The 25,716-nt window shown below is 55.1% G+C and overlaps 1 protein-coding gene across 2 annotated transcripts in view; it reads right to left on the bottom strand.

Annotated features, from left to right (window-relative positions):
• Nectin2 (nectin cell adhesion molecule 2) overlaps positions 1-25,643 on the bottom strand; it is a 31,849-nt gene extending 6,206 nt beyond the window's left edge. Inside the window, exons 1-6 of one of the 2 annotated variants that reach the window (XM_005086322.4) lie at positions 25,395-25,643; positions 15,100-15,462; positions 10,294-10,590; positions 8,050-8,167; positions 7,712-7,860; positions 1,137-1,843 (exon numbers count right to left, since the gene is read on the bottom strand). In XM_005086322.4, coding sequence (XP_005086379.1) covers positions 1,455-1,843; positions 7,712-7,860; positions 8,050-8,167; positions 10,294-10,590; positions 15,100-15,462; positions 25,395-25,482 — 1,404 coding nt within the window. In that variant the 5' untranslated portion in view covers positions 25,483-25,643 and the 3' untranslated portion in view covers positions 1,137-1,454. Of the gene's footprint in view, positions 1-1,136; positions 1,844-7,711; positions 7,861-8,049; positions 8,168-10,293; positions 10,591-15,099; positions 15,463-25,394 lie in introns of those variants that run through there. The other variant, XM_005086321.4, reaches the window with a different exon arrangement.
• Between the last annotated feature and the right edge of the window lie 73 nt (positions 25,644-25,716).

The following is a 25,716-nucleotide window of genomic DNA, read 5'->3' as shown; positions in this document are numbered from 1 at the left end:
CCCAGGACCCTTGGAATCAGACTGCTAGCTGGAGGAACATGTGTGTGTGTGTGTGTGTGTGTGTGTGTGTATGTATGTATGTATGGTGTGTGTATGTATGTATGTATGTATGTATGTATGTATGGTGTGTGTGTCTGTATGCATGTATGTATGTTATGTATGTATGGTGTGTGTGTATGTATGTTATGTATGTATGTATGTATGTATGTATGTATGGTGTGTGTATGTATGTATGTGTGTATGTATGTATGTGTGTATGTATGTATGGTGTGTGTGTATGTATGTATGTATGTATGGTGTGTGTCTGTATGTATGTATGGTGTGTGTATGTATGTATGTATGTATGTATGTATGGTGTGTGTTTATGTATGGTGTGCGTGTGTCTGTGTATATGTATGTATGTATGGTGTGTGTCTGTATGTATGTATGTATGTATGGTGTACATGTGTCTGTGTATATGTATGTATGGTGTACGTGTGTCTGTGTATATGTATGTATGGTGTGTGTCTGTGTATATGTATGTATGGTGTACGTGTGTCTGTGTATATGTATGTATGGTGTATGTGTGTCTGTGTATATGTATGTTTGGTATAAGTGTGTCTGTGTATATGTATGTATGGTGTACGTGTGTCTGTGTATATGTATGTATGGTGTGTGTGTGTGTTATGGGAGTGGCGAGGCCCATCAGAATTGCTGACAACTCCCACAGGACCAAACCCTGCTTGAAGGGTGGGAGACGGCCACACAGGACAGGGTGCTCTGAGGACATCAAGGTGGGATCACCAGTATCACCAACACCCGGCACCTGCATGTACAGCCTGGATGTCATCAACCACAGAGAAAGGAGACCTGTGTGGCCCTCCACCCCACAGATGATTAGAACTCAGGGTCAAGGGAGTTATAGCCTTTCCCTCCGAGGAAACTCAGCTCTAAAGCAGAGTTCAACCTCCCCTTTCCCCAAAAAGCCAGGGGCCCCCTAAACTCAGGAAGCTGGGGGGAAGCTAGGGCACAGTGGTGTGACATCTCCCAGCCCGGCCCCCACCAATTTTTCTCTCCAAGACAGAGGTCCCCGTCCCACCCACTCGTTCCCCGGGACACAAAGAGAGGGGTCTGATGTATTACAAAACATCCCCAAGTTTTTCTGACAAGGCATTTATTAGCTCCTGAGTGTTTCGGGGCCAGGGCCAGGCTGGGGCCGAAAGCAAGCTCTGAGGAGTCCTGAGTGTGTGCCGTGGCGCGCTGGGGTTCCACCAGGGCCTGGAGACAGGAGTCTGGTGTGTGGTTCCACTTGGTCCTCCCTCCAGAAACAGGGGAGGTGGCCCTCCAACTGCAGCGTGCCCCAGAAGAACCAGTCCAACCGGTCCCTAGCCGTCCAGTTGCTGGCTGGCGTTGGTGTGGTTGGCGGCGGGGGTGGGACTTGGCTTCTCTATGTGTCCAGTGTCTATGTCGTGGGGTCACACATAAACTGCCCGCCGAGAGATGAGGGAGCCATCCAAATGAGATTCCATGTCGTCCTTGGGTGACTCGTGCGGAGGCAGCATGAGGCCTTCCTCAGCCTTTGTCTCTTCTTCCTCCTCCTCCTCCTCCTCCCGGCCATCTGGCCTCATGGGCTCGGGGGACGACGACCTCCAGAAGACAGGACCCCCGTTCCCAAACACCTGAGTCTTTGGATCGTAGGATCCTCGGTCGCCATCGCTTCCGCCGCCTCCAGGGCTCTTCCGCCTCCTCCTCCCCCTCAGCAGGATGAAGGCCAGGAACCCCCCAGCCAGAAGTAGCACCAGCAATGTTCCCCCCACGGCCCCCCACACCAGCGGACCCACATCTCGGGAGGCCTGGGGGGTGTCTGGGGAGAAAGGAAGGAGAGAGAAAAAGAGAGAGGGAGTCAAGGGGACACATGGGGGGAAGGGCACGGGGGAGACCCGGGACACTGGTTAGTGACCAGAACTTAGAAGGTGACTAACTGGGAAGGGAGGAGAGAGACAAGGATGAAGAGAAACGGGGAAGCGTGACCGCTCGCTTCAGGGCGGGCACCACACAAAGGAGAGGCCGCCAGCTGATGCTGCCTCGACAGCTATCTACACCCACGACGCCCTCGAAAGTGAAGACTGCGGCAAGGCGTGGTGGCACAAGACGGCCACCCAAGCACTTGGGAGATGAGGCAGGAGGATCCAGCCATCAGCGTCACCCTGGGCCACATAGTGAGACTCTTATCTCAAAAACTTGGAGAAGGGAAAGTTGCTGCGCTGAGGATGTTGGTCAGCAGTAGAATGTTTACCTACAGACCCCCAGTGAGGAGCGGGGGGCGTGGTTCAGTGATAGAGCCCCTGCCTAGAATGCCCCAGTGAGGGGCTGAGGTGTGGCTCAGTGGCTGGGGGCGTGGCTCAGTGGTAGAGCCCCTGCCTAGAATCCCCCAGTGAGGGGCTGGGGGCGTGGCTCACTGGAAGAGGCCCTGCCTAGAATCCCCCAGTGAGGGGCTGGGGGCGTGGCTCACTGGAAGAGGCCCTGCCTAGAATCCCCAGTGAGGGACTCGGCGGAAGAACATTTGTTTGCTTAGCCTGTTCGAGGCCCTGTATTCCATTACCAAACACGCAGAATTCAACCTATGTCTGTGACCTGCAATTGCACGTACTGAGGAAGCCAAGGTTAAGATCCCACGTTTGAGGCCAGGCTGTCTCCACCCCTCCCCCAAAACAACGGAAGACAATAAAACCAGTAACATGAGGTCGGGGAGTGGAGCCCCAGGCCCTTATAAGCAGGGGTGCAGGATGAGAGGCAGGTGTAGGTGGAGCCTCTCTATCCCCTCCCACTTAGGCCCAGAATGTGGAGGGGGGGCAGCGGGAGGCACCAATCACTGCTGTCTTCTCCGTTTGGAGGTCTCAAACCACCTCCCCCAACTCACACGGCCTCTCCCAGTGTCCCTGCACCCTGCCTGTCTCATGCCTCCCACAGTCCCCTCCCCACCTGTCCCCACGAGGGGAGCACAGGGAACAGGGACTCACCAGCACAGGGAACAGGGACTCACCAGCACAGGGAAGCCTTGCTGCCCACCCAGAGGCCTTTTTTACAACACAGCTGTCCTGTGGGCTGTCAGGATGGCTGTCAGCCCACTAAAGAGACAGATACAAACGGGTGCCGGAAGGTTCCCGACCAAAGAGCCTGCTGGTGGCCAGGTGTGAACGCTGCCTGGCCCCATGCAGCCAACTAGCATTCCCTACAGTGGACCTCCAGTCTGTGTTGGCCAAGCTAGAGGTTTCTACCAATACTCTCGGGTCTCTTTCCCAGCACTAGGAACCGAACTCACTCTTGTTCATACTGAAGGGGACCTCTACCACTGAGCTACGCCCCCAGACTCTCACTGGGGGATTCTAAGCAGGGGCTCTACCACTGAACCACACACCTTGCCCACCACTGGGAGATTCTAGGCAGGGGCTCCACCACTGAGCCACATCCCCAGCCCCTCACTGGGGGATTCTAGGCAGGGGCTCTACCACTGAGCCACACCCTGCCCCTCACTGGGGGATTCTAGGCAGGGGCTCTACCACTGAGCCACACCCTGCCCCTCACTGGGGGATTCTAGGCAGGTGCTCTACCACTGAACCACACCCCCAGCCCCTCACTGGGGGATTCTAGGCAGGGACTCTACCTCTTAGCTACTCTCCTAGCCAGTGTCATTATTTTTTAGATTTGGTTTTTGAGAGGATTCCATGTATCTCAAGTCATCCTAATCTCTTTATCTCTACCTCTCAAGTGCTGAAATTACAGGGCTGGGCTACCACACCCAGTTTCTGAGTAATGCTTTATTAGGCTGTCATGCCAGGCACAGCTATGGCATGCTTTCGATCCCATCCCAGCATGGCAGAGGCAGGCAGATCTCTTAGTTCAAGGCCAGCCTGGTCTACAGAGTGAGCTCCCCATCACCCAGGGCTACACAGTTTGACCCTGCCTCCACTGGACCTGGAGTTACAGACAGTCTCGAGCTGTCATGTGGGTGCTGGGGATTGAACCTGGGTCCTCTAGAAGAACAGTCAGTACTCTTAGCTGCTGAGCCATCTCCCGGGTCCCAGACACTAAGCACAGCACAGAGAGCTCTGTGAGTGAGGTCAGTGCGCCCCTCAGTCTTCATCAGAAATGTGGGTGCACCCATGAAGTGGGGGAGGAGGTTTGGAGCCTGGGCAGACTCTAACCCCTTGTGTGTGAGAGCTCAGGACGGTGGTGGCGCATGCCTTTGATCTCAGCACTCGGGAGGCAGAGGCAGGTGGATCTCTGTGAGTTCAAGGCCAGCCTGGTCTGCAGAGTGAGCTCCAGGGCATCCACCCTATCTTGAAAAACCAACCAACCAACTAACCAAATAAATAAATAAATAAATAAATAAATAAATAAAAGATTGCCAGTTGTCCACAGAGAGGCCCTCCACGCATCTGTCACAGTGTGTCCATTTGTGTTTTCATTGGAGAGAATCCAAAACCATGAAACTGTGAATGTGTGGGAACTACAGGGAGCGAGCCTGGGGGCGGGGCTTTGAGTCAGGACAAGTCCGAACCTCTGAGAGTGGCTGGACCCAGAAACCTGGCTTCCCTGGTGTGGGTGGACCTCTCCAACAACTGCCAAATGGATTTATTTCCTTCCTTTCTTCCCCTTTTAAAACACATGGCTAGCTTAGAACCTGCTGTGTTGACCAGGCTGCTCTCAAACTCAAAGAAATCCTCCTGCCTCTGTCTCCCAGGGGCTGTAATTACAGGGCGGTACCATCACACCCAGCTTGTTTGGTTTTCTGAGACGGGGAGCCTCAGGCTGCACAGACTGGACCGACTCTAGACTCACAATGCTGAGTGTTAAAAAAAAAAAAAACAACGAGGCAGAGCCTCCCATCCCCAGGGAATTGCCTTAAACTCAGAAAATACACTGCTCAAAGGTTACAGGAAGTCCCAGAAAGCGGTGAGAAGCAAGGCCGCCCACTCCCGCTCGAAGCGTTTATAAGAGCTAGGGAGGCGGAGAGACCTGCTCAGCAGCACAGACGAGACGAGCTGAGCGGCCTGCAGGATTGGTCACCCATGCTGCAGTGGGCTTTGACGACGCAGCCGTCCTGGCGCCATTTCTGCTCCTGCCCCAGCACAACTCCTGGGCTCACACAAACCGACCTGTCTTCGCCCATTCCCTGTGTTTGATCTTATGTACCCAGGACTAGCGTCCCCCAACAGGTGGGTCCAAGGCTACCTTTATGGGAGTCAAGGGTGACTTTTTTATAATGTGGTTTTCTTTGGGTTATCTGAGATTTCTCTCTAATGATTTTATTTTAATTTTTAACACACACAGAGAGAGAGAGAGGGAGGAAGAGAGAGAGAGGGAGAGAGAGGAAGAGAGAGAGAAAAGGAGAGGGAGAGAGAATGTGTGTGTGTGTGTATGTGTGTAGGTGCATGAATACATGCAATGGAGTGGGAAGCTTCAGATTTCCCTGTAGCTGGAGTGAAAGACGCAGATGTTAGTCGCCCAACACGGGTGCTGTGAACCCAGCTGTGTCTCTACAAGAGCAAGCACGCTTAACTGGTCCAGCAAGGTTTCTCCCTGCACTTGGGGCTGAGGGGCATCTGACTGTGTAGCGAACTATTTATTATGCAAGGCCTGGGCTAAGTAAGCCAGCTACAGCAGTGCATGCTCACCTCAGCACTTTGGAGGCAGAGGCTGGACAATTTAGAGTCAGAGATAGCCTGGGCTATATATATGTATATATGTATATGTATATATATATATACATATATATATATACACACACACAGCTTGTCTCCAAACATGAGAATTAGGAGCATACATGTACCTTTCCTCATCTCTGCCATGTGATGTCATGCTGTCTTTGAATGTATAAGCAGAAGGTTGTGAGTATATGAGACTCATAGGTCCCTGAGCCGGGGGAAACCTTTTTATAAAGAAGACTGCTTCAAAATAACAATGAAACTACCTGAAACGGTAATGATATAAAAATCTCAGGAGCATTTTTAAAAGAAAAACAGCAAAAGAAATAGAGAGATAGAGAGACCGTGTCTGTATCCTATATTCTTCAGGTCCAAACCTGGGTTGAGCCTCCTGAGTGTGGGGTCTAGGTGGAGACTTAAGGGGATTTCCAGCTCCGCATGTTTCCCAGTGGGCGGAGCTGGGCACCTCTGGATGAGCCTTAGCGTAGGAACTGTACCTGTTTGTCATCCCAGTACTAACGCACCTGGGGTCAAGAGGGAACCTCAGTGTGTATTGCAGATGGCCCAGTGACTCAGAATGTCTGTAACGGAGTTTCTGGATGCAGAGGCATCTTCTGGAATGTTCTTTGGGTGTGTGAGGAAGTAAGCTTCTGTGTGTGAACTGTGGCCCCGTCTGACAGTGTTTTCCTCCAAGGACATGTCCCAAGGGTTCAGAGCTAATGAACAAGGCAAGTTTCTGTTTCTACAGTCAGATCAGTTTGCCTCTGGGTGTCGGGGCAGAAGTTGTGTCTCAGCAAGGGTGTGTTCTCGAGAAGGGTGTGCATCACAGGGCCAGGCTATGCCATTTACTTCCTCTCTAGGCTGTTTTCTGTGTTTGCGCCTGGTAGGGTCACTATTTCAGATTCGGGTATCTGTACAGGCAAACTATGTGGTACCCACAGTGGTACTTCTAAGTCTTCTTTTTTGTTTTGACATTAAGGATTGAACTTAAGGTTTCCAACATGCTAGGCAGGGGCTCTACCACTGAGTCACACCCCCAGCCCCTCACTGGGGGATTCTAGGCAGGGGCTCAACCACTGAGCCACACCCCAGCCCCTCACTGGGGGGGATTCTAGGCAGGGGCTCTACCACTGAGCCATTTCCCTAGGCCTCTTCTTATATTTTATTTTATGATTTATTTTATGAGATTATGATTTTGTTCTGTAGCCCAGGCTAGCTAAGAACTCACTCTGTAGTCCATGTAGGCCCGGAACTGTCATTCTCCTGCCTCACCCTCGATCAGGTCTGGCTAAAGGTATTCCTAAGAATAGTTCTTTCCTGGTTCCTGTGGCATGTTATAGGCTCTGGCCAGTGTCATCCTTTCTTGGGGTGTGTCTCAGTGACAATAATTCTGACTATATGAGGTTACATCTGGGTGGCTGGACTTGCAAGTTTCAAGAGACTTCCCAGGCTTGGGTTCATCTCCAGTTTGCGAGTCTTGGCTGTGGCCCTCATGACTGAGCGAGCTATCTCTGTGTGGGTCTGTACATCGTGGTCACAAGTAGGCACGCTAACACTGTGACAGTCTTGTCTGCTGGGGGGGGGGGGGGGTCTACAGCTGTCGTTAGACCCTTCTCCCGCCCCAGACTCGAGCCTGCTTCACCATTCCCTTCTCTCCCTTTGAAACAGCATCTCACTATGTAGCACAGGCTAGCCTCACAGTAATCCTCCTGCTTCAGTCTCTTGAATAAATGCTGGGACTGTGGATGTGCATCCTACCCAGCTAAGGCCTTGGCTTTAAGACACCCCAGTGCAGGCCTCCACTTCCTAACTCCTCTGCCAGCTGTCCTGTCTGCTCACCCCCCCCCATTACAGCCCACACCTGCAGCCAAGATGGAGAACCCGAAACACACGCTCATTTATGCCAAGCGAGGCGGCCTGACTCCCTCTCGTCCTAGGGCAGCATCAGTGACACCCCAAAGAGGACCCGAGCCCCAAAGGGAGAAACCACAGGGCTTTATACTCAAATGCCGAGACTTCCTTACCTCGGACCAGGATGACCTGCTCAGCACGGCCTGTCCCCACAGCATTGGTGGCTGTACAGATGAAGGTAGTGTTGACCATTCGATCCACAGAGTGGACAAGCAGCTGGGACCCCTGGACGACTGCAGAGGCTGGGAAAACGCCCGACGTCCTGAGGGTGTGGGGTGAGGTCAGCAGCATCGCGGGCACCCAGGAAAGTGGGTCGCCCTGGAGACCGCAGCCGTCAGACTCAGGGGTCCAGACTCCTAGTCCTCCCTCCTTCAGACCCAGAGCTACCTCAGACCTAAGGCTCCGGACCCCGTGCTCTCCCCCACACACCCCCCGGGGTCACGTGACTCACGTGCTCCAGTCGTAGCCTGTGGGCTCCGGGTTGCTGCGTACATCACAGCTCAGGACGGCTTCGCTGCGGCCGATGTACCAGTTGTCATCATAGCCAGAGATGGACACTTCGGGAGGGTCTGAGAGGAAGGGACGGACGGCGGACTCAGAGACGAGCGGACCCCAGAACTGGGACAGGTTAGCAGCACAAGAGCCAGGAGACCCATCAGTCATAACGAACGAGGGTCAGCAGACTACACTGTGTAGGTTCCGACCAGTGTCGACCCCGCCCAGGAAGCCATTTGAAAGCCAGCTCAGACAGGGTCAAGAAAACAACTACAGTTACCACGTGTGCACACGTGTGCATAGGTGCGTGCCTCTGTGTGTGTGTGTGTGTGTGTGTGTGTGTGTGCGCGCGCGCGCGCGCGCGCGCTCCCGACTCAACATGCCTAGATCTGTCCACACGGGAGACAGTGCATCCGGGCGGTTTGGGTCAGCCAGTGTAGACTGACAGTTAAGTCAGGGTGCACAGGCTCACGTTCAGTGTCTCCGTTATGAATACGGCTGGAAAGAACCACTGTACACAAGGTAGGGGACTCTATCTCACAGCGGAGGGCACAAGGATTCCACTGCGACCCTGGGTCAGGTGTCACAGTACGCTGTCAGGGTGGTGCAAGGCTATCCTTAGCTACAAGGTGTGGGACTCTTTCAAAACAAAGGTTGGAGAGGTGGCTCGGCACTTAAGAGTATGTACTGTTCCTACTGAGAATTCTCCCCAGTACCCACATCAGGCAACTCACGACGGCCTGTGACTCCAGCTCTCGGGACATCTAAGACCTCTGGCCTACACTCAAGTGCATAGAAATAATTATAAATAGTAAAATAAGTGTTTAAGAAACAAAACAATCAGGCGGTGGTGGCGCACGCCTTTAATGCCAGCACTTGGGAGGCAGAGGCAGGCAAATCTCGAGTTCAAGGCCAGCCTGGTCCACAGAGTGAGCTCTAGAACAGCCAGAGCTATGCAGAGAAACCCTGTCTCAAAAAACCCAAACCAAACAAAATGGAAAAAATAAAAACAACAACAAAAAACCAAAACCCCAAAATAAAGCAAAACTTCCGTGCTGAGTGAGGCATGCCTTTAATCCCAGCACTTAGGAGGCAGAGGAAGGTGGAGCTGTCTCTGTGAATTGGAGGATAGCCTGGTCTACAAAGTTCTGGACCAGCCACGGCTACACAGTGAGACCCTGACCCAAAATTAAACAAAAACGAAGCAGGTAGAATTCCAGCCGCTTAAATTGTGTAGAGCATGCTGGGGGTGTCTCTCTAGATGAAACTGGGGGTTGTCACTGTAGGCAGTTTCTGGAGAAGCTAGTCCAGGATATTTTGGGAAGGCTGGGGGAATCCCAAGATCCCTAGGAGGCCAAAGGAAATAACACTTGGGAGCAGCGGTCAGTGGAGTGCCCCGGGGGAGGAGGTTTAAATGGGGGTGGGGGGGAGATGCTTGACTCGCAAGGCCCCTCCCAGAATCAGGCACAGTGGTCCACATTGTAATCCCAGCACTCCGGGATGCTGACTGAGGCAGGTGGAGACGGGGCTCCCGGGCTACGGGTGAGCAGGTCACCCTCAGCCCTCTGGGGAGTTTGAGGCTAAACCCTGCTGTGTGAAACTCTGTCTCCAGAAATGAGCCAATGAATGAACCAAGCGTGACAACAGTGGGCCGTGGTCCAGGAGACGTGCTACCTGGCGTCCCTGGCAATCAGGAAAAGACAATGGGGGCGAGGGGGGGGGGAATTGTTGACAACAGGCAAACCCAGTCAGGGCGGGGACAGCTTATGTGTCGCATTTTCCTAGTCTGGTCTCACACATCAGCGATTGGGAAGAAAGTGCCTTCTCCGCTTATCTTTGATTCCGGGGCGGGCAGGCAAGGAGCCCGAAAAAGCCCGCGCAGAGCTGGTGTGAACACCTTTAATCTCTCTCAGTTCCCGGGAGGAGCAGGGGGCAGGTGGCCCCGCAGCCCAGACTGGCTTACAAAGAATCCCAGGGTGGACCAGGGAGGCTGCGCGCGCCCGCGCGCCTGCACACACACACACACACACACACACACACACACACACACACACACACACACACACACACACACACACACACACACACACGCGCGCACACACACGCGGCCCTCAGAAACCAGTACAGGCGATGGGTGGGATTTGGCTGGTGTAAGCATGGCCAGCTCGGGCGAGGGAAAGCCACCTCGTGGCACACTCACAGCGCACGGAGAGGGTCACCGGCAGCAGGTGCGGCTCCTCGAAGCTCTCGTGTTCCACTCTGCACGTGACCTTGACGCCGTCCGCGCGGCCCACCGGCACCAGGGAGTACCGGCTGATGACGGTGATGGTGCCAGTCTGCGGCCCCGGCTCCTGAGTGTCTCGGGCCTCTCCACCGAGAGATGAGATCCAGGTGATCCGGGCAGGTGGGCGGCCTCCCGTGGAGACACAGCGGGCAACAGGCGTGGACTCGGGGCCGATCGTGACCTCCTGGGCTTCAGCATGATTCTCGGGTTGGGCTAGAGAGAGGACCAAAGGCGTGCGACTCATGGCTTGCACTCAACAAAGATCTGAGCAGCGGCTGCCGAGCCATGGGGTCACAGTCAGGCTGTGCGGCACCGGCTCAACGTCCAGACCATAGCATGTGCACAGACGTGGGCAGGCTATTCTAATCATTTCCTTCCTTCCTTCCTTCCTTCCTTCCTTCCTTCCTTCCTTCCTTCCTTCCTTCCTTCTGGTTTTTCGAGGCAGGGTTTCTCTGTAACTTTGGAGGCTGTCCTGGAACTCTCTCTGTAGACCAGGCTGGTCTCGAACTCAGAGATCCGCCTGCCTCTGCCTCCGGAGTGCTGGGATTAAAGGCGTGCGCCACCAACGCCCGACTTAATCATTTTCTATAGTGTCAGAGTAACCTAGGTTCCTGATGGACGGATCAAAGAACATGCTTAGGCTCTGTCTGGCACACATTATCCTAGCCTGTATAAGATTATGTATGGGGCTGGAGAGACGGCTCAGAGGTAAGAGCACTGCATGTTCTTCCAGAGGACCTGAGTTCAATTCCCTGCAACCACATGGTGGCTCCCAACCATCTATAATGAGGGCTGATGCCATCTCCTGGGATATAGATAAAAAACTGTATGCATAATAAATAAATAATAAAAAATGTGTGTGTATGTATGTATCTATCTATCTTTGGAAACTGGTCTCCCCATGTGGCCTTGGCTGACCTTGAACTCCCAGAGATCCACCTGCCTCTGCCTGAGTGCTGAGATTAGTTAAAGGTGTGCATCACCAAGCCTGTGTATGTGTAGGACATTTTACAATATCCGCACTGTCTCACGAGAAAGATACACAGGCTGGGGATGGCAGCTCATCCCTGAGACCCCACCACTGGGGAGGCCGAGGCAGGAGGATGGTGCGTTTGAGGGTGGCTTAAGCTACATCACAGTCAGACTCTGAATCAATAATAAAGAGCTAAGCGGGGTACGGAGAGCTGCTCGCCCATACTGGGAAGAGGAGGCGGGAGGGTCAGACGCTACAGGCCAGCCTGGGCTACAACAGTCTCTGTCTCAAAAACAAAACAACACCAAAGGCTCTAGATTAGTAAGTAAAAATCAAAAGTAGAGACAGAGTGCGATGTCCAGGAAGAAAATGAAAATTTTACAGCTGAGTTGAATAGTTTGAGAGTCTAGTTTGAGCCAGGGGCACGCCTTTAATCCCAGCATTCGGGAGACAGAGGTAGGTGGATCACTCAGTTTGAGGACAGCCTGGTCTACAGAGTGAGTACCAGGACACAGGAGAGTCAAACCTGCCTCAAAAAGAACAAAAAAGAAAAGAATAAGAGGAAGAAGAAAGACTAAAGACTGAGGTGTGGCTCCGTGGCAAAGTTCCTGCCTAGAATTCCCCAGTAAGGGTCTGAGTGGCCCGCCTAGAATCCCCTAGTAAGGGTCTGAGTGGCCCGCCTAGAATCCCCCAGTAAGTGTCTGAGTAGGCCGCCTAGAATTCCCCAGTAGGGGTCTGAGAGGGCTCAGAAGGAAAAGTCCTATTTCTTTCCCCATGATCACCATTGTACTTCCTAAATGGGGTAAAGACAAATAAACAACAGGGACCCCCAGTCGCTCCTCACTTTTGCCCTTCAACCTTATCCTCCCAGGGGGGAGGGCAAAGCACACACCCCGGGTGTCTCTTAACCAGTGTTGTCCCTGGAGTCAGAACTCATGCGTCTCCTGGTCCAAGTGGATCTTCCCAGCTGAGCTACCGGTCCCCTCCCCCCAGATCACCAAAGCACATCTGTCCATCGGGGGCCACAGGAGTGTCCTAGATCCTAGGCTGGGGGTTCTAAGCCCTTTAGTGTGGCCCCCACATCACCAGCCTTTCCACAGAGGCAGAGGCTTCTTTTCCCACAATGCCTGTGGCCGGACTGATGCTCTGAAGTTTACCTGCCCGCCCCCATCCCTCTCTCAGTACTACTGATGGAATAATCTAGGGCCTTGTCGGTGACAGCCAAGGCTTTGCCACTGAGCCCCCCCCCCATCACTTCAGTGTAGCACAGCCTAGGGACACACATCCGAGGACCCTGTGCACGCCAGGCAAGCACTGGCTACTGAGCAATGTTTGTTCATTTTTCTGCATTGAAGCCAGGTCTGGCTGTATAGCCCAGGCTAGCCTCACCCTCGCGATCCTGCCTCAGCCACGGAGAACAGGCACGCCTCCACACCTGGCTCCAAGCGTTGGACTACACTCCAGTCCAAGCTATCGCACAAGAACAGGGAGCTTTACGAGATGTGGGAGGCCTCTGTAGGGTGTGTGCTCTCTCTGAGGGGGGTTGGGGGGAGGTAGGATCTCGTGTAGACTAGCTGGCCTCAACTCACTTTATACACCTGAAGATGACTTTCAATTTCTGACTAATTCCAACTTCCAAGTGTTGGCGGTGCATGCATGCATGCATGTGCCCATTCTACCACCGAGCCACACCCCAGCCCCTCACTGGGGGATTCTAGGCAGGGGCTCTACCACTGAGTCACGCTCCCAGCCCCTCACTGGGGGATTCTAGGCAGGGGCTCTACCACTGAGCTACCCCACCTCACTGGGGGATTCTAGGCAGACAGTCGATGACAGAGCCTCATTCCTCTTTTGAGACAGAGTTTCTCTGTGTAGCCCTGAGTTTCTGGGATGACAGGCCTGCTCCCCGAGAACTGGCAAGAGCTATGCTCTGAGCTATGGAAGCGGCTCTTTTGGTGTCCCTTGGAAAGGGAACCTTCTGTTCCAGAATGTACAGGGAGGTTTCCAACTCTCTGGAGCCGGAAACGGGGAAATAACCTGGGGTGACTTGGTGTCTGGAGGGTTGGATGGTGTGGCTTGCAGGGGATTTTCCAGTTTCGGTGAGGAATCTCTGCCACTGTGCCAACTGGCCTCGTCAGTCGCCCGTGGCTGAGGCCAGCAGGCTGGGAGTCCTCTCTTCTGCTCTCTTGTGTCTGGGTACCGGTGTTTGCAGTTTCCACGGAGGAGAAAAGAGGGCGAGGTTACGGACGGCTGTGAGCTGCCATGTGGGTGCTGGGAATCACACCCAGGTCTTATGAGACAGGAGCCAGCCCACCGCGCCATCTTTTCAGCCCCATGGGTGTCCTTTCTGGTCCTCCTTCCCCCACCCCAGGGACAAAATTCCCTCTATTCTGCTTCCTCTCCCTCCTACCTGCACTGCCTCCCCCTGCGTCAAGCCAAAGCGACCCAAAGGCTCACTGTCCCCTCTTCCTGCCGCTCCAAGCCCCCTGCGCCATCACATGTTTTGATACAAACGATTTGTCCTGTGCCCTCTGTGACACTCAGGACGCCTCCTCACCAAGCCACGGCTCTCACTCTCAGGACAAAACCAGAGCGGAGTGTAATGGCCTAAATACCTACAGTCCTGCCCTGAGGCAGCGGGGCTGCTGTGAGTCTGAGGTCAGCCTGGGCTATATATTCAGCCCCGACCCAAGGAAAAAAATGCTGTTGTCTGCCATGTCCTTGGTAAACAGAATAGGCAAGTACCACTCAGTAGATGACAAATAAGCATTTATCAAAGGTAGGAGCCTTGGCTCCTCGGGAGATGGAGGCTACAGGATTTAGAGTCCAAGCCAACCTGGGTCTACATTTCTTAAAAGGAAGGAAGGAGCTGGGCAGGGGTTGGCGCCTTTAATGCCAGCACTCGGGAGACAGAGGCCAGCATGGTCTACAAAGGGTTCCAGCACAGTCAGGGCTACACAGAGAAACCCTGTCTCAAACCCCCGACTCCCCAAGAAAAGGGGGAACTAAGAAGGTAGGGAGCTCAGTCGGGAGACGGCTTGCCTAGCAGATACAAATGCTGGCTCTCCCCTCAGCACCAAATGATCTGAGCTCAGGTCCTCAATCCCAGCGCTCGGAGGCGGAGGCGGAGGCAAGAGTATCAAACTTTCCAGCCCATCCTGGGTCACACAGACGTCTGAGGCCGGAGCTGGCAAAAGCGTCTCAGCACAAGCCTGACTCTTGACACCCGGAGTCGGACCCCTAGGACCTCAAGGTGTAAGGAGAGAACGGACTCCCAGAAGTTGCCCACTGACCCCAAACCCTGCAGGACAGACACGCATACACACAGGCAGGCACACACACGCACCACATTTCTAAAATATAAAATTAAAAAGTTTGAGGCTGGTCGTTGGCGGTGCACGCCTTTAATCCCAGCACTCGGGAGGCAGAGGCAGGTGGATCTCTATGAATTTGAGGAGGCCAGCCTGGTCTACCAGAGCGAGTTCCAGGACAGCCTCCAAATCCACAGAGAAACCCTGCCTCAAAAAAAAAAAAAAAAAAAAAAAAAAAGACAAACAAACAAACAAAAAAACCCAACAATAAACAAACCCCAAAAGGTTTGAGCTTAACTACATGAGTTTCCATTCTCAATAAAAGGAAAACACAAACCTCAACACAAGCAAAAGACATTGGATAACACCTTAAGGAGCGTCAACTTGAAAACCGAGAAATAGCCAGGGAAGGGGCTCACACAGCGCGCCCCCACTCACCTATGACTCTGAGCCAAGTCACCCCGCGGCGGGTGCCGTTGGGAAAGGTGGCGAACTCGCAGGTGTAATTGCCCTCGTCCTCCACCCGCAGCCCCCGGAAGGCCAGCGTGGCATCGCGCAGGTCGGCGTTCGTCTCCTGGTTGGCTCTGACGAAGGACAGACGCTCCTTGGTGAACTGAGTGTTGGGGAAGTCGACGCCGAAGGACGGGTGGAAGGCGGCCACGACGGCGGCGTCCAGGCGCTGCCACGTCACCTGAGAGACACGCTCTGACGTGGGTGGGAGCAGGTGGCACGGCAACTCCACGGTGCCCCCCAGGCGGCCGTGGACCTCCGGGAGCACGCGGACCCGCACATCTTGGGCTCCTAGGGAGAGAGGAAAGAGGTCAGCCACCGAGGGAGGGACAAGCCAGCAGACTCCAGGACTGGCAGTGCCAAGGCAGAGAGAGGTGAGATCCCTGTTCACTCACTCACTCACTCACTCATCCATCCATCCATCCATCCATCCATCCATCCATCCATCCATCCATCCATCCATCCATCCATCCATCCATCCATCCACTCACGAATGAATGACAGGGTCTCATTATGCTGTAGCCAGGCTCACTATGTGGCCAAACACTGCCTTGAACTCACAGAGCCCTGTCTGCCTCTGCCTCCCAGCACTAAGACTAAAATTGTGCGCCACCACACCCAACACCCTCCTTGTCTCTCAAAGTTTATTTTTTAAGATTCATTTTTTCCGTTTATGTCATGGGTGCTTTGCCTGTGCGCCGTGTGCATGCAGTGCCAGTGGAGGCCAGAAGGGGGCGACAGAGCCCGTGGAGCTGGAGTTACAGCTGGTTTGGCGCCTCTAAGTGGTTGCTGGGAATTCAACCTGTATCCTCTGGAAGAACAGGCAGTGCTCCCAACAACTGAACCATCTCTCCAGCGCCCCACCTTATTTGAGACAGGGCCTCTGATTGGCCTGGAGCTCACCGGTTCAGCGAGGAGGGCCAGCAAGTCCCAGCGATCCCCCTGTCTCGGCCTCCCCAGTGCTGGCATTCCAATGTTCCATGCTGCACCTAGCTTTTGACATGGGTGCTGAGGATCAAATTCTGGTCCTCATATTAACACAGAAGGTAGTTTGCCCGTCGATTTGTCCCCCTGGCTCTGTTCTCTGTTGGAGAGTTGGCCCAGGGCTTCCCACATACTTGGTGAGCGTTTTACCCCCGGAGCTACACAGTCCTTTCTCCCGGACAGTTTGGTTACCGCCACCCCCGTTACTTCTCACCCCCCCCCCCATGGCTCCTGCCGAGCCCCTTTCTTGCCAACGAGTCTTCCTGACTTTCAAGTGTTTTCTTTTGTGAATGAGCATGGCGGTGGGCTATCTACCAGAATATAGTCAACAAGCCTGAGGCTAGACCACTTAAGAAAATGACTCCCTTTAATCCCGGCACTGGGGAGGCAGAGGCAGGCGGATCTCTGTGAGTTCCAGGACAGCCTCCAAAACAATATAGAGAAACCCTGTCTCATGAAACCAAAAAAAATTTTTTTAAATATTTGATGTTGTGGAGGTGCACGCCTTTAATCCCAGCACTGGGGAGGCAGAGGCAGGTAGATCTCTGAGTTCAAGGCCAGCTTGGTTTACAAAGCAAATATCAGGACAGCCAAGGCTATACAGAGCAACCCTGTCTCAAAATACCAAACCAAACAAAAACAATTATTTGACATGTATGGGTGCTTTGCCTACATGTATGTCTGCACTACACGTGTGCCTGGTGCCTGTGGAGTCCAGATCCCCTGGAACTAGAGTTACAGACAACTGAATTGTTGTGTGGGTGTTTAGACTTGAACTCAGGTCCTCTGGAAGAGCAGCCAGTGCTCTTAACTACCAAGCCAACTCTCCAGCCCCCAATTGCTCACATTAAAAGCAAACTTCATTTTATGTTTACGTGTACGGCGCGTGTGTGCAGGTACCTACGGAGGCCTGAAGAGGGCGGCAGATCCCTTGGAATCAGAGTTACTGGAAAGGGAGTTAGGCCCTCTCTCTGCAGTAACTGTTGAGTCATCTCGCCAGTACCTGTCTCCCCACTTTGAACAGAAACAAGGAAGCCTGTGTCTTGGCTTCGGGAGGAAGTACTCCACGATGGCCCAGGGCACAGTAATGTGCGGGTTTGTTTAAACCCGGGCTCTCACATCTCTGTGCCTCAGTTTCCCAGCTGGGTAATGAGGACATAATGACAGTGTCGCACCCTCCAGGGGTGTTACGACGACTAAGGAATGCTTGGAGAGCACTTTAGTGCAGGTCCACAGGAAGCTTGAACTTGGTAAACAAACAAAGAGGCCGGATAATTACAAGTGGCCATTGACAGTGAGCCCTGAGGTAAGGACACAGGTCATGACGTGTCTCCCTGAGCAAAAGCTCACAACCATCTGGAGGGAGAGCTGCCCTCCAGCAGCGGTGAGTGTGTACAGTCCCGGCCTCGTCACACGCAAGAACCCAGGGGAACCGAGGTGTGGTAGCAAAAGCTTTTAATCTCAGCACAAGCCGGGAGTTGGTGGCACACGCCTTTAATCCCAGCACACGGGAGACAGAAGCAGACGGACTTCTGTGAGTCCCAGGGAGACACAGCTAGACCATGCCTCAAATAAATATAAATATAATATTCAGAGACTGGAGAGGTGGTGGCTCGCAACCTTCTACAGCCTCAGCTCTGCCTCAAACACCGTGCGCGTACGGTGCACAGACACTCATGTAGGCACAACACCAAACACTTACAAATAATCTTTACCAAAGAGCCCTGGTGGCCCCGATGAGGGGATCTGGCAGAACACAATACCGTGTACAGACATGTCGCGCCAGGGAGGGTGGACAATGCCTCACCACTGAAACCTAGCCCACCTTAACCAAAAGGGCTTTATCCTCTGCGGCAAAACAGATCTATGAGGGCTGGGGAGAGTATAGCTTAACCCCTGCCTAGAATCCCCCAGTGAGGGGCTGGGGTGTGGCTCAGTGGTAGAGCCCCTGCCTAGAATCCCCCAGTGAGGGGCTGGGGTGTGGCTCAGTGGTAGAGCCCCTGCACAGCACATGGGAAGCCCTGGGTTCCAGCCCTATCACAGAGGGGCAGCAGAAGCAGAAGTACTTTTTAGCAGAATTGCAGCACAGATAGCTGTGAGCTCCCTGCTGGTTGTTGCTTCCAGGCTGGATGACCTTTTCAAGCCCAAGTTCTTCCATGTGTAAAATGGAGACGTTTAAGCCACCCTGCAGGGTCCCCTGGGACAATTCCAGTAAAAGATCTGACACTCTCTGCAGGCCAGGTCACGGGGTCGGTGCCTGTCCCCACGGGCCACATCTGGCAGGGTTCTCGTTTGTTTCGGCCCAGGCAGAGGTTTTAGTCAGGGCCTTATTGTGTGGCTCCAGTCAGCCTTGAACTCACATCAATCCTCCTGCCTCACCCTCCTTGCAGACGTGAATTAGGGCAGCATATGGAGCTAGACAGCAAGCGCATTAAAGAAAACAAAACGGGCTCGAAGCAGTCAGTGAGGGGTGGGTGGGATGGCTCAGTGGGTAGGGGTGACTGCTGCCAAGGCTGACAACCCGAGTTCAATCCCCGAGACCCACTAGTGGATGAAGAGTTGTCTTCCGACCACCACACATATACTGTGAGCTCTCTCTCTCTCTCTCTCTCTCTCTCTCTCTCTCTCTCTCTCTCTCTCTCTCTCTCTCTCTCTCTCTCTCTCTCTCTCACACACACACACACACACACCAAATAAATGCTAAAAGTTCATTCCAACACTGAGGAGGCAGAGACACGGGGGAACCCGAATCTGAGGCCAGAGAGTCCCAACTTAACCTGTGTTACACAGGGAGGCCCTGTCTCAAGTCAGTAATATATGGAAAAAATACAAATAGCAAAAATCTTCCTGCCTCAAGACCTTCAGACTAAGGTTCTAGTTCTAAATAAAAATAACATGCAGTAGGGCGGTGGTGGCGCACGCCTTTAGTCCCAGCACTTGGGAGTCAGAGGCAGGCGGATCTCTGTGAGTTCGAAGCCAGCCTGGTGTACCGAGCGAGTTCTGGGACAGAGAAACCCTGTCTCGAAAAAACAAACAACAAAGCAACAAAAACCAAAACAAGCAAAACAAAAAGAAAAGAAGCATGGGATGTTCACCGTTGTGGGATGAAGTGTCTGCTGGGATTCGAGCCATGTGCCCTACAGCCCAGCATTGTGTTTGTTTTATGAGATGGTAAGGAACTCAAGATCCCGGGGTCACCTGCTTGCGCCAGCACCCCACCATCAGGAGGAGCCCATTTTTAAGGCCCATCTCTGTAGGATCCATCTTTAAAATCTATCTTCATCTGGACCAACATTTCCTGAGTGGGTCCACACAGCCAGAGAGAAACGATGGTAGCAGTCCCTCTGCTCTGCTTGGAGCCTTCGGGGCTCCATTCGCTCTCTGAGCCCCGTGTGTTCCCACCCATCCCATCTCCCGGCTCCTCTCTGGTCCTCTGGCCCAGAAGATTCTGTTCTACCACAGGGCCTTTGCTGTTTTCCATCCCCAGCAGTGAAGCATGGCTTCCTTATCTTGATTAGTGAGATCAGCTCTGATCACAATAATGATAACAAGGATTCTTTTTTTGAGGGTGGGGAGGGGTGGATTTCGAGACAGGTGTAACAGCTCTGGCTGTCCTGGACCTAGCTCTGTAGATCAGGCTGGCCTCGAACTCACCCAGATCCGGGACTGCCTCTGCTGGGATTAACGACGTGTATCACCCCCGCCCGGAGATAACAAGGATCCTTAACTCGCTCCCTCGCCCCGACGTGGCACGACCACCTATCTCCCCAGCAGAGCCGCGGGGGCAAAGAGGTCTTTATTTATTCACCCCTGTATCCCAGAGCCTGGAACAGTGCCTAGCATTCCAGAGGTGCTCCGTAAGTGCGCGGGGTGAACGGAGAGGCCATCAAAAACGGTGCCAGACGACCAGGCACGGAGGCAGACACCTGCCACCCTAGCCCGGGAGAGACTGACACAGGGAAGAGCCTATGCAGCCAGCACCCGTCTTACAAACAGCAAACTGTGCTGCGTCCGGCACACGAGCCACGACTGAGTCAGAGTGTGCCGGCTTTTAGTGGGGGAGCCACGGGCGTGTAAGCATGGGGGAGGGAGGGCGGGGCAAAGTCTAGAAAGATCAGTGACATTTAAGAAAGGGCTTCTGGGTCAGTGCAGGGGCTGTGCTGATGGAGAAGGATCTGGATGGAAACTTTTCTTCCAAGCGGGGATGAGTGTGAGACTCGATAAGGAAGACTGGGGGAGCCCTGGTGCCTGGAGATGGTGGGGTGAGGCGGACGTGGGGAGTCCTCCTCGTGTCACGTGGGGAGGCAGGGGAGATGAAGTCATGAAGGCAGGAAGATTCCAGGCCTGGTTCTAAAACACACACCTCCTGGCTGGGCGGGAGGTGGCGGTGCACGCCTTTAATCCCAGCACTTGGGAGGCAGAGGCAGCTCTGTGAGTTCGAGGCCGGGCTGGGCTATAGAGCGAGTTCCAGGACAGCCAGGGTGATTACACAGAAATCTTGTCTCGAAAAACGAGAGAGAGAGAGAGAGAGACAGAGACAGAGAGACAGACAGACACACAGAGACAGAGTAGCATCTCATACAGGCAGCACGGCAGGTGCTGTGGTGTGACCTTGCAGGGACACAGCCAACACCACGCCCCAGAGACAGTGGCCAGAAAAATGGCCCGTGGGAACACTTGGTTCTCTCCGCTTCCCTCAACAGGACTGACTGGTGACAGCTCCATAGAGATGTCAGCTGGGTCCTCGAACACACTTCCTCTCCCTAAGGACTGGAAGAGCAGGCTTCCGGCGGGTCAGCGTGGGGACTGCCACGGGCATAAGGAGAGCCTAGGGTGAGAGCAAAGACCCAGGGGAGCCTCGCAGCTGGGGTCTCCTAACTGAGGGAGGAGGGCTGGGTCCTCTATGCCAGGCCCGCAGGAGGAAGGTACAGAAAGCTTGTAACTGGACCCCCGGGGCTCTTTGAGTCCTGCCTGGCTGGCTCCTGAGGCTCATCTGGCCCCCGCGCACCTGTAAAACCTCAAGTGTCCAACCCTCCCCCCACCATGACAGGGTGGGGCTGGCCCGGAACATCAGCTGCTGCCTCAGCCACCTGGTTAATTAATTAATTACATTAATCAGGGTTCCCGCCCCCACGGCGGACATCCGGAGCCTGTCTGAGGGGGAGAATTTACTACCTGTGACAGGATACAAGACCTGGGCTACGTCTGGATTTCCATGTGGCCTCAGTTTTAACGCTCGAGGGCTATACGGGGTGCCTCTGGGCCCTTGGATGCTCAGCCTTCCTTTGCTACAGGGGCTCAGCTCCCAGAGGACCTCCTCCTTGAAGGACAGACTCATCAGGGTGAAGCTCTCCCAGGCTCTTCCAGGCCGGGCCCTGGGGCAGATCACTCCCACATCCTGCCAAGAGAGGCGGACACCTTAGTGTCCATCCCAGTCCCAGGAGACTCTGGCCTCTGTCTGTGTCCAGGTCCTTCCTACTTCTAGGATCTGTACCCTCTCTCCATGTCCCGTGGCTTCTCATCCCCCATAGCACCAGACTCCTGCCTACTTAGCTAAATTATATATGTGGGGGTCCTCAATATGTACATTCTCTGATTAGACCGGACGGCCTTTGAACTCAGATCAACCCACCTCTGCCTCCCAAGCTCTGGGATTTAAGGCCACCATGATACAAAGTAACGATATTTTTTTCCCTTTTGACACAGGGTCTCTTGTAGGCAGGCTGACTGGAATTTAATAATGTAGCCAAAGACGACCTTGAACTTCTGACGTCCAGGTCTCTACCTTCCGTTTTCAGGATTGCAGGTGCACACGACCCCTGGTGATTCATTTGGAGCTAGGGATGGAACCCCAGGTTCAAGCACCACAGCCCAGCTGGTTTGCTTCCCCTCTGCTTTTCTGAGAGACGGTCTCGGGTAACTGTGGCGGGCCTCAACCTCACTAAGTAGCGATGTGATCTTGAAGTCACGTTTACACTGCAGTCTCGGGCCACCATGCCTGCTTTAGGAAGTGGGGAGGACGGGACCCAGCACACCCTGCCTGCTAGGTGAACACTCTACCACTGAGTCACAACCCAGCCCATCTCTCTCTCTCTCCTCTGTTTTCTTTTCCTTCCTCAGCTCCACAGCCACGGCTGGCCTGGGGCTCAAGATTCTGCAGCCTCAGCCTCCCCCACGCCGGCGCTAAGATTACAGGCCTGCCTCCTCTACTCTCTGAGATAGGGTCTTTCTTTCTTTCTCTTTCTTTCTTTTGGTTTTTTTCGAGACAGGGTTTCTCTGTATTGTTTTGGAGGCTGTCCTGGAACTCGCTCTGTAGACCAGGCTGGTCTCGAACTCACAGAGATCCACCTGCCTCTGCCTCCCGAGTGCTGGGATTAAAGGCGTGCTCCATCCTTCGATGCAGCTCAGCCTGGCCTTGAACTCGCTGCAGTCCTCCTGCCTCAGCCTTCTTGAGTGCTGGCGTTACAGGTGTGTGGTCACCACTCCTGCCTTAAGGCTTCTGTTTCTGTGACCCTGGGATCTTTGTGTCCCTGTGTCCAGCACCCACCCCTCGTCACAGCTCCTGACACGCTTTCTCACTGCCTGGGCCATCACCCTGGGTCCCTCTCCTCCCCCTCCTGTTTCTCAGCATCGCTGGGACATTAAAAATGTAACAGCATCCCAGGCGGGGGCAGCGGAGCTAGCCCTTGTGCAAGACTCCCTGTCCCTTCGTCATCTTTAACTCCCCGTGGCCCTCCACGCTGGCTGGCCTTGGGGCTGGCCTGCGCTCTGACCTCTCTGGGTCACAGGATCTCCACAGTCCCTTGGCGGGTGTCTTCCCTCCTGTCACCAAACGTCTCGGCCCTTCTGGTGTCCCTGCCTACACCGCTGGCCCTCTCTGCCCTCCCCCGAAGATCTTCCTTCACTCTTGAGCATGACTCCATCCTCAGATCAGATTCTCGGTCCCCTGGTCCCCTCCCTCTCTCTCTCGGCTTCTGTCCCTTGTCTGCTCTCTAGCCTGTCCCCTGCCCCCCCCCATTTCTCTTCTGCTCAGTCCCTGCTCCCTAACAAGAAGAGACAGCCAGGGCTGCAGTCCCTTGCCTCCCCTCCCCCACCGCGGTGTGGGGCTGCCTGGCAGACATGGATGAGCAGAGAGAGAGAGAGAGAGAGAGAGAGAGAGAGAGAGAGAGAGAGAGAGAGAGAGAGAGAGAGATGGGGAGGAGTGGGGAGGGAGGAGCCAGCTCAGGAGGTCCAGGTGTTGAAAGCCCCATTCCCCTTGAGGAGGCCAGGAAGGGGAGAGGCTCAGGGGCTAGAGCCAGGGGACACAGATGGAGGGAAAGGAGAGAGGAGATAAGAAACAGAGATTAGGATGGGAAGGAAGAAATAAAAGGAGTTGTGAACGGAGGGAGAGGAGAAAAAACAAGGGAGCCGGGAATGAGGAAGTGGAGGTAGGGGCGGGTGGGTTATGGCCCAGGTCTCCTTCACAGCTTTCTCCCGGTGTGCCCAGCCCCTGGGAATCTCCCTGGGGGTCCTGCAGAGGGGTCAATCAGTCGTCGCCTTAGGTCTAGGAAACAGGAAGCGCTGGGAACCTGCCTGGCAAGACCACTGGATCGCTGGCTTCCAAAGCCTCCAAGGGACGGGAGTGGACCTTTGGAAAGAGCATGGGCTTTCTGTTTCCTACTCTGCAGGCTCGGAGGAGGAGCAAGGTTTGTTTTGGGGTTCTGCTCCCTCACTCAAATCAACGCCGGGCTTGTAGGGTATGGCGGGCTTTGAAAATTCACCCAGAGTGGCAGGTCCTGTCGCTGTGAGACAGGCAGGGAGCTCAGTGGTCGAGGCTTGACGACCTCGAAGGAGGTATGCGGAAGGAAAATGAGGCCAAAGGAGTGAGTCTCTCCAAGATCCACCTGGTCCCTCTGAGGATACCCTCGGGGGACTCCACACCCCCAGGTCCGTAGTTCGCAGTTAAGTTAGCAACACCGGGTCACCGGTCACCTGCTGGGGCGGGGCGAGGTCAGCACACCTGTTCCCCCCCCCCCCCCCCCCCGCCTCCTTGGGGGCCTTTCCCCTCCGGGAGTGGGGGGTGGGAAGGGGCGCGGGCCTTAGGGGGAGGAGACTCCTCCCGTTTACCTCTCCGAGCGCTCGGAGGACAAAGGCGTGGCCAGAGGAAAGATAAGGTCCCGAAACCGGGAGTCGGGACTCCGGAGCGCTCCAGCCCCGCCCCGCCCCTCCCAAACTAGGTGAAAGCGATACCGGAAAACTTCCCCGGGGACGTCGCCACTGGGCGCTCGCAGGCGAAGGGGGAAGGGGCGAACTCCAAAGCTCCCCGCCCCCGACTCTGCTGGGACTCAGCCGACAAAGTCCTCACTTCTAGGCAGAGCCTTTTAGTCTTGGATTATATTTGGGGGCCAAAGGTCAGAGTTCCCAGGGCATGAAATTCCATTCCCTACAGTTCAACCCGAAGCTGCCAACCTAGTGCCACTGTACCCTAACTGTCCCCGGACCCCCACCCCAGCGAGCAGAGCTCTTGGGCCACGGTTAAACCCGACACCCACAAGTTTGAGCCCCTTTCCCGCCTCCATTCCACCTGGATCCCGGCTAGGATCGCCCTGAATTCTGGGGGCAGAACCCCAGAGACGGGTGGCCCGCGCCCGCGAACCCCCGAGGCCCGAGGCTTGCGCTCGGGACCCACACCCTCGCCCCAGAGTGCCCCCAACCTCACCACCGGCTGGCCAGGGCCCCCAGAGGCCCGAGATCCCCACCCTCGGTCTAAGGAGCCTGGGCTGCGGGTCCCCCCCGGGCCTCAGACGCCCGACCTCGCCACGAGGAAAAGAAGAAAATAAAGGGGGGGGCGGTGTCGTCCCTCCTCACCGCCACGACCCTCCAGCTAGAGTGAGTGGGGGGAAACATTCCTCGCATTCCTGCGGAGGGGGGAGCAGAGACGGAAATCCAGATCCCGGAGAAGTGGTCGGCGGCGCGGGATGGGGAGGGCTTAACCCCTTCCACCCCGAGGGAGGCGGAGGGCGCAGAGAAGCCCGGGGGAGAATGGGCACGAGGGGGGTGCAGGGAGGGAGGCGGGGAGCGCCGGAGACGGAGCGCGGGGGGGGGGGGTTGCGGGGATCTCCTCCGGGTCGGCAGGGCCAGGCTGCAGGGGGGCACGAGGGAGGGCAGGGGCCTCGGGGAGCCGGGAGCGAGCCGGGGGGCGATGCCCCGGCTCCCTCCGCTCTCAGGGCAGGGGCAGGCGCGCGTCCGCGCGTTTTCACCTGTTTCCTGGAGCAGGAGCAGAAGCAGCGGCAGCAGCGGCAGCGACGGTGACAATCTGGACGGCGGGAGGACCGCGGCCCGGGCCATGGGGGGGCCCGGGGAGGGACTGGGCCCGGGCAGGGGGCGCCGAGGGACCACGCCGCGTTCGCCGACCGGCTGCGAGGGCGGTCAGGGGCCTGGGGTGCCCGGCTCCAGGCCGGTTCCCGCCGACCACGGCTCCCCGGCTCGGTCCTCTCGGCCCAGCTCTGCCCCGCCTGGCTCTCAGGATCCGCGCCCCCCGGCCCCTCGCTTAGCTCCGGCGGGCCGGGCCCGTGACGTCAC

The sequence above is a fragment of the Mesocricetus auratus genome, unplaced genomic scaffold (genome assembly GCF_017639785.1).
Source record: "Mesocricetus auratus isolate SY011 unplaced genomic scaffold, BCM_Maur_2.0 Super-Scaffold_100038, whole genome shotgun sequence".
Lineage (NCBI taxonomy): Eukaryota > Metazoa > Chordata > Mammalia > Rodentia > Cricetidae > Mesocricetus > Mesocricetus auratus.
The sequence above is the reverse complement of the archived record's forward strand: the minus strand, read 5'-3'. Positions and strand labels throughout refer to the sequence as shown.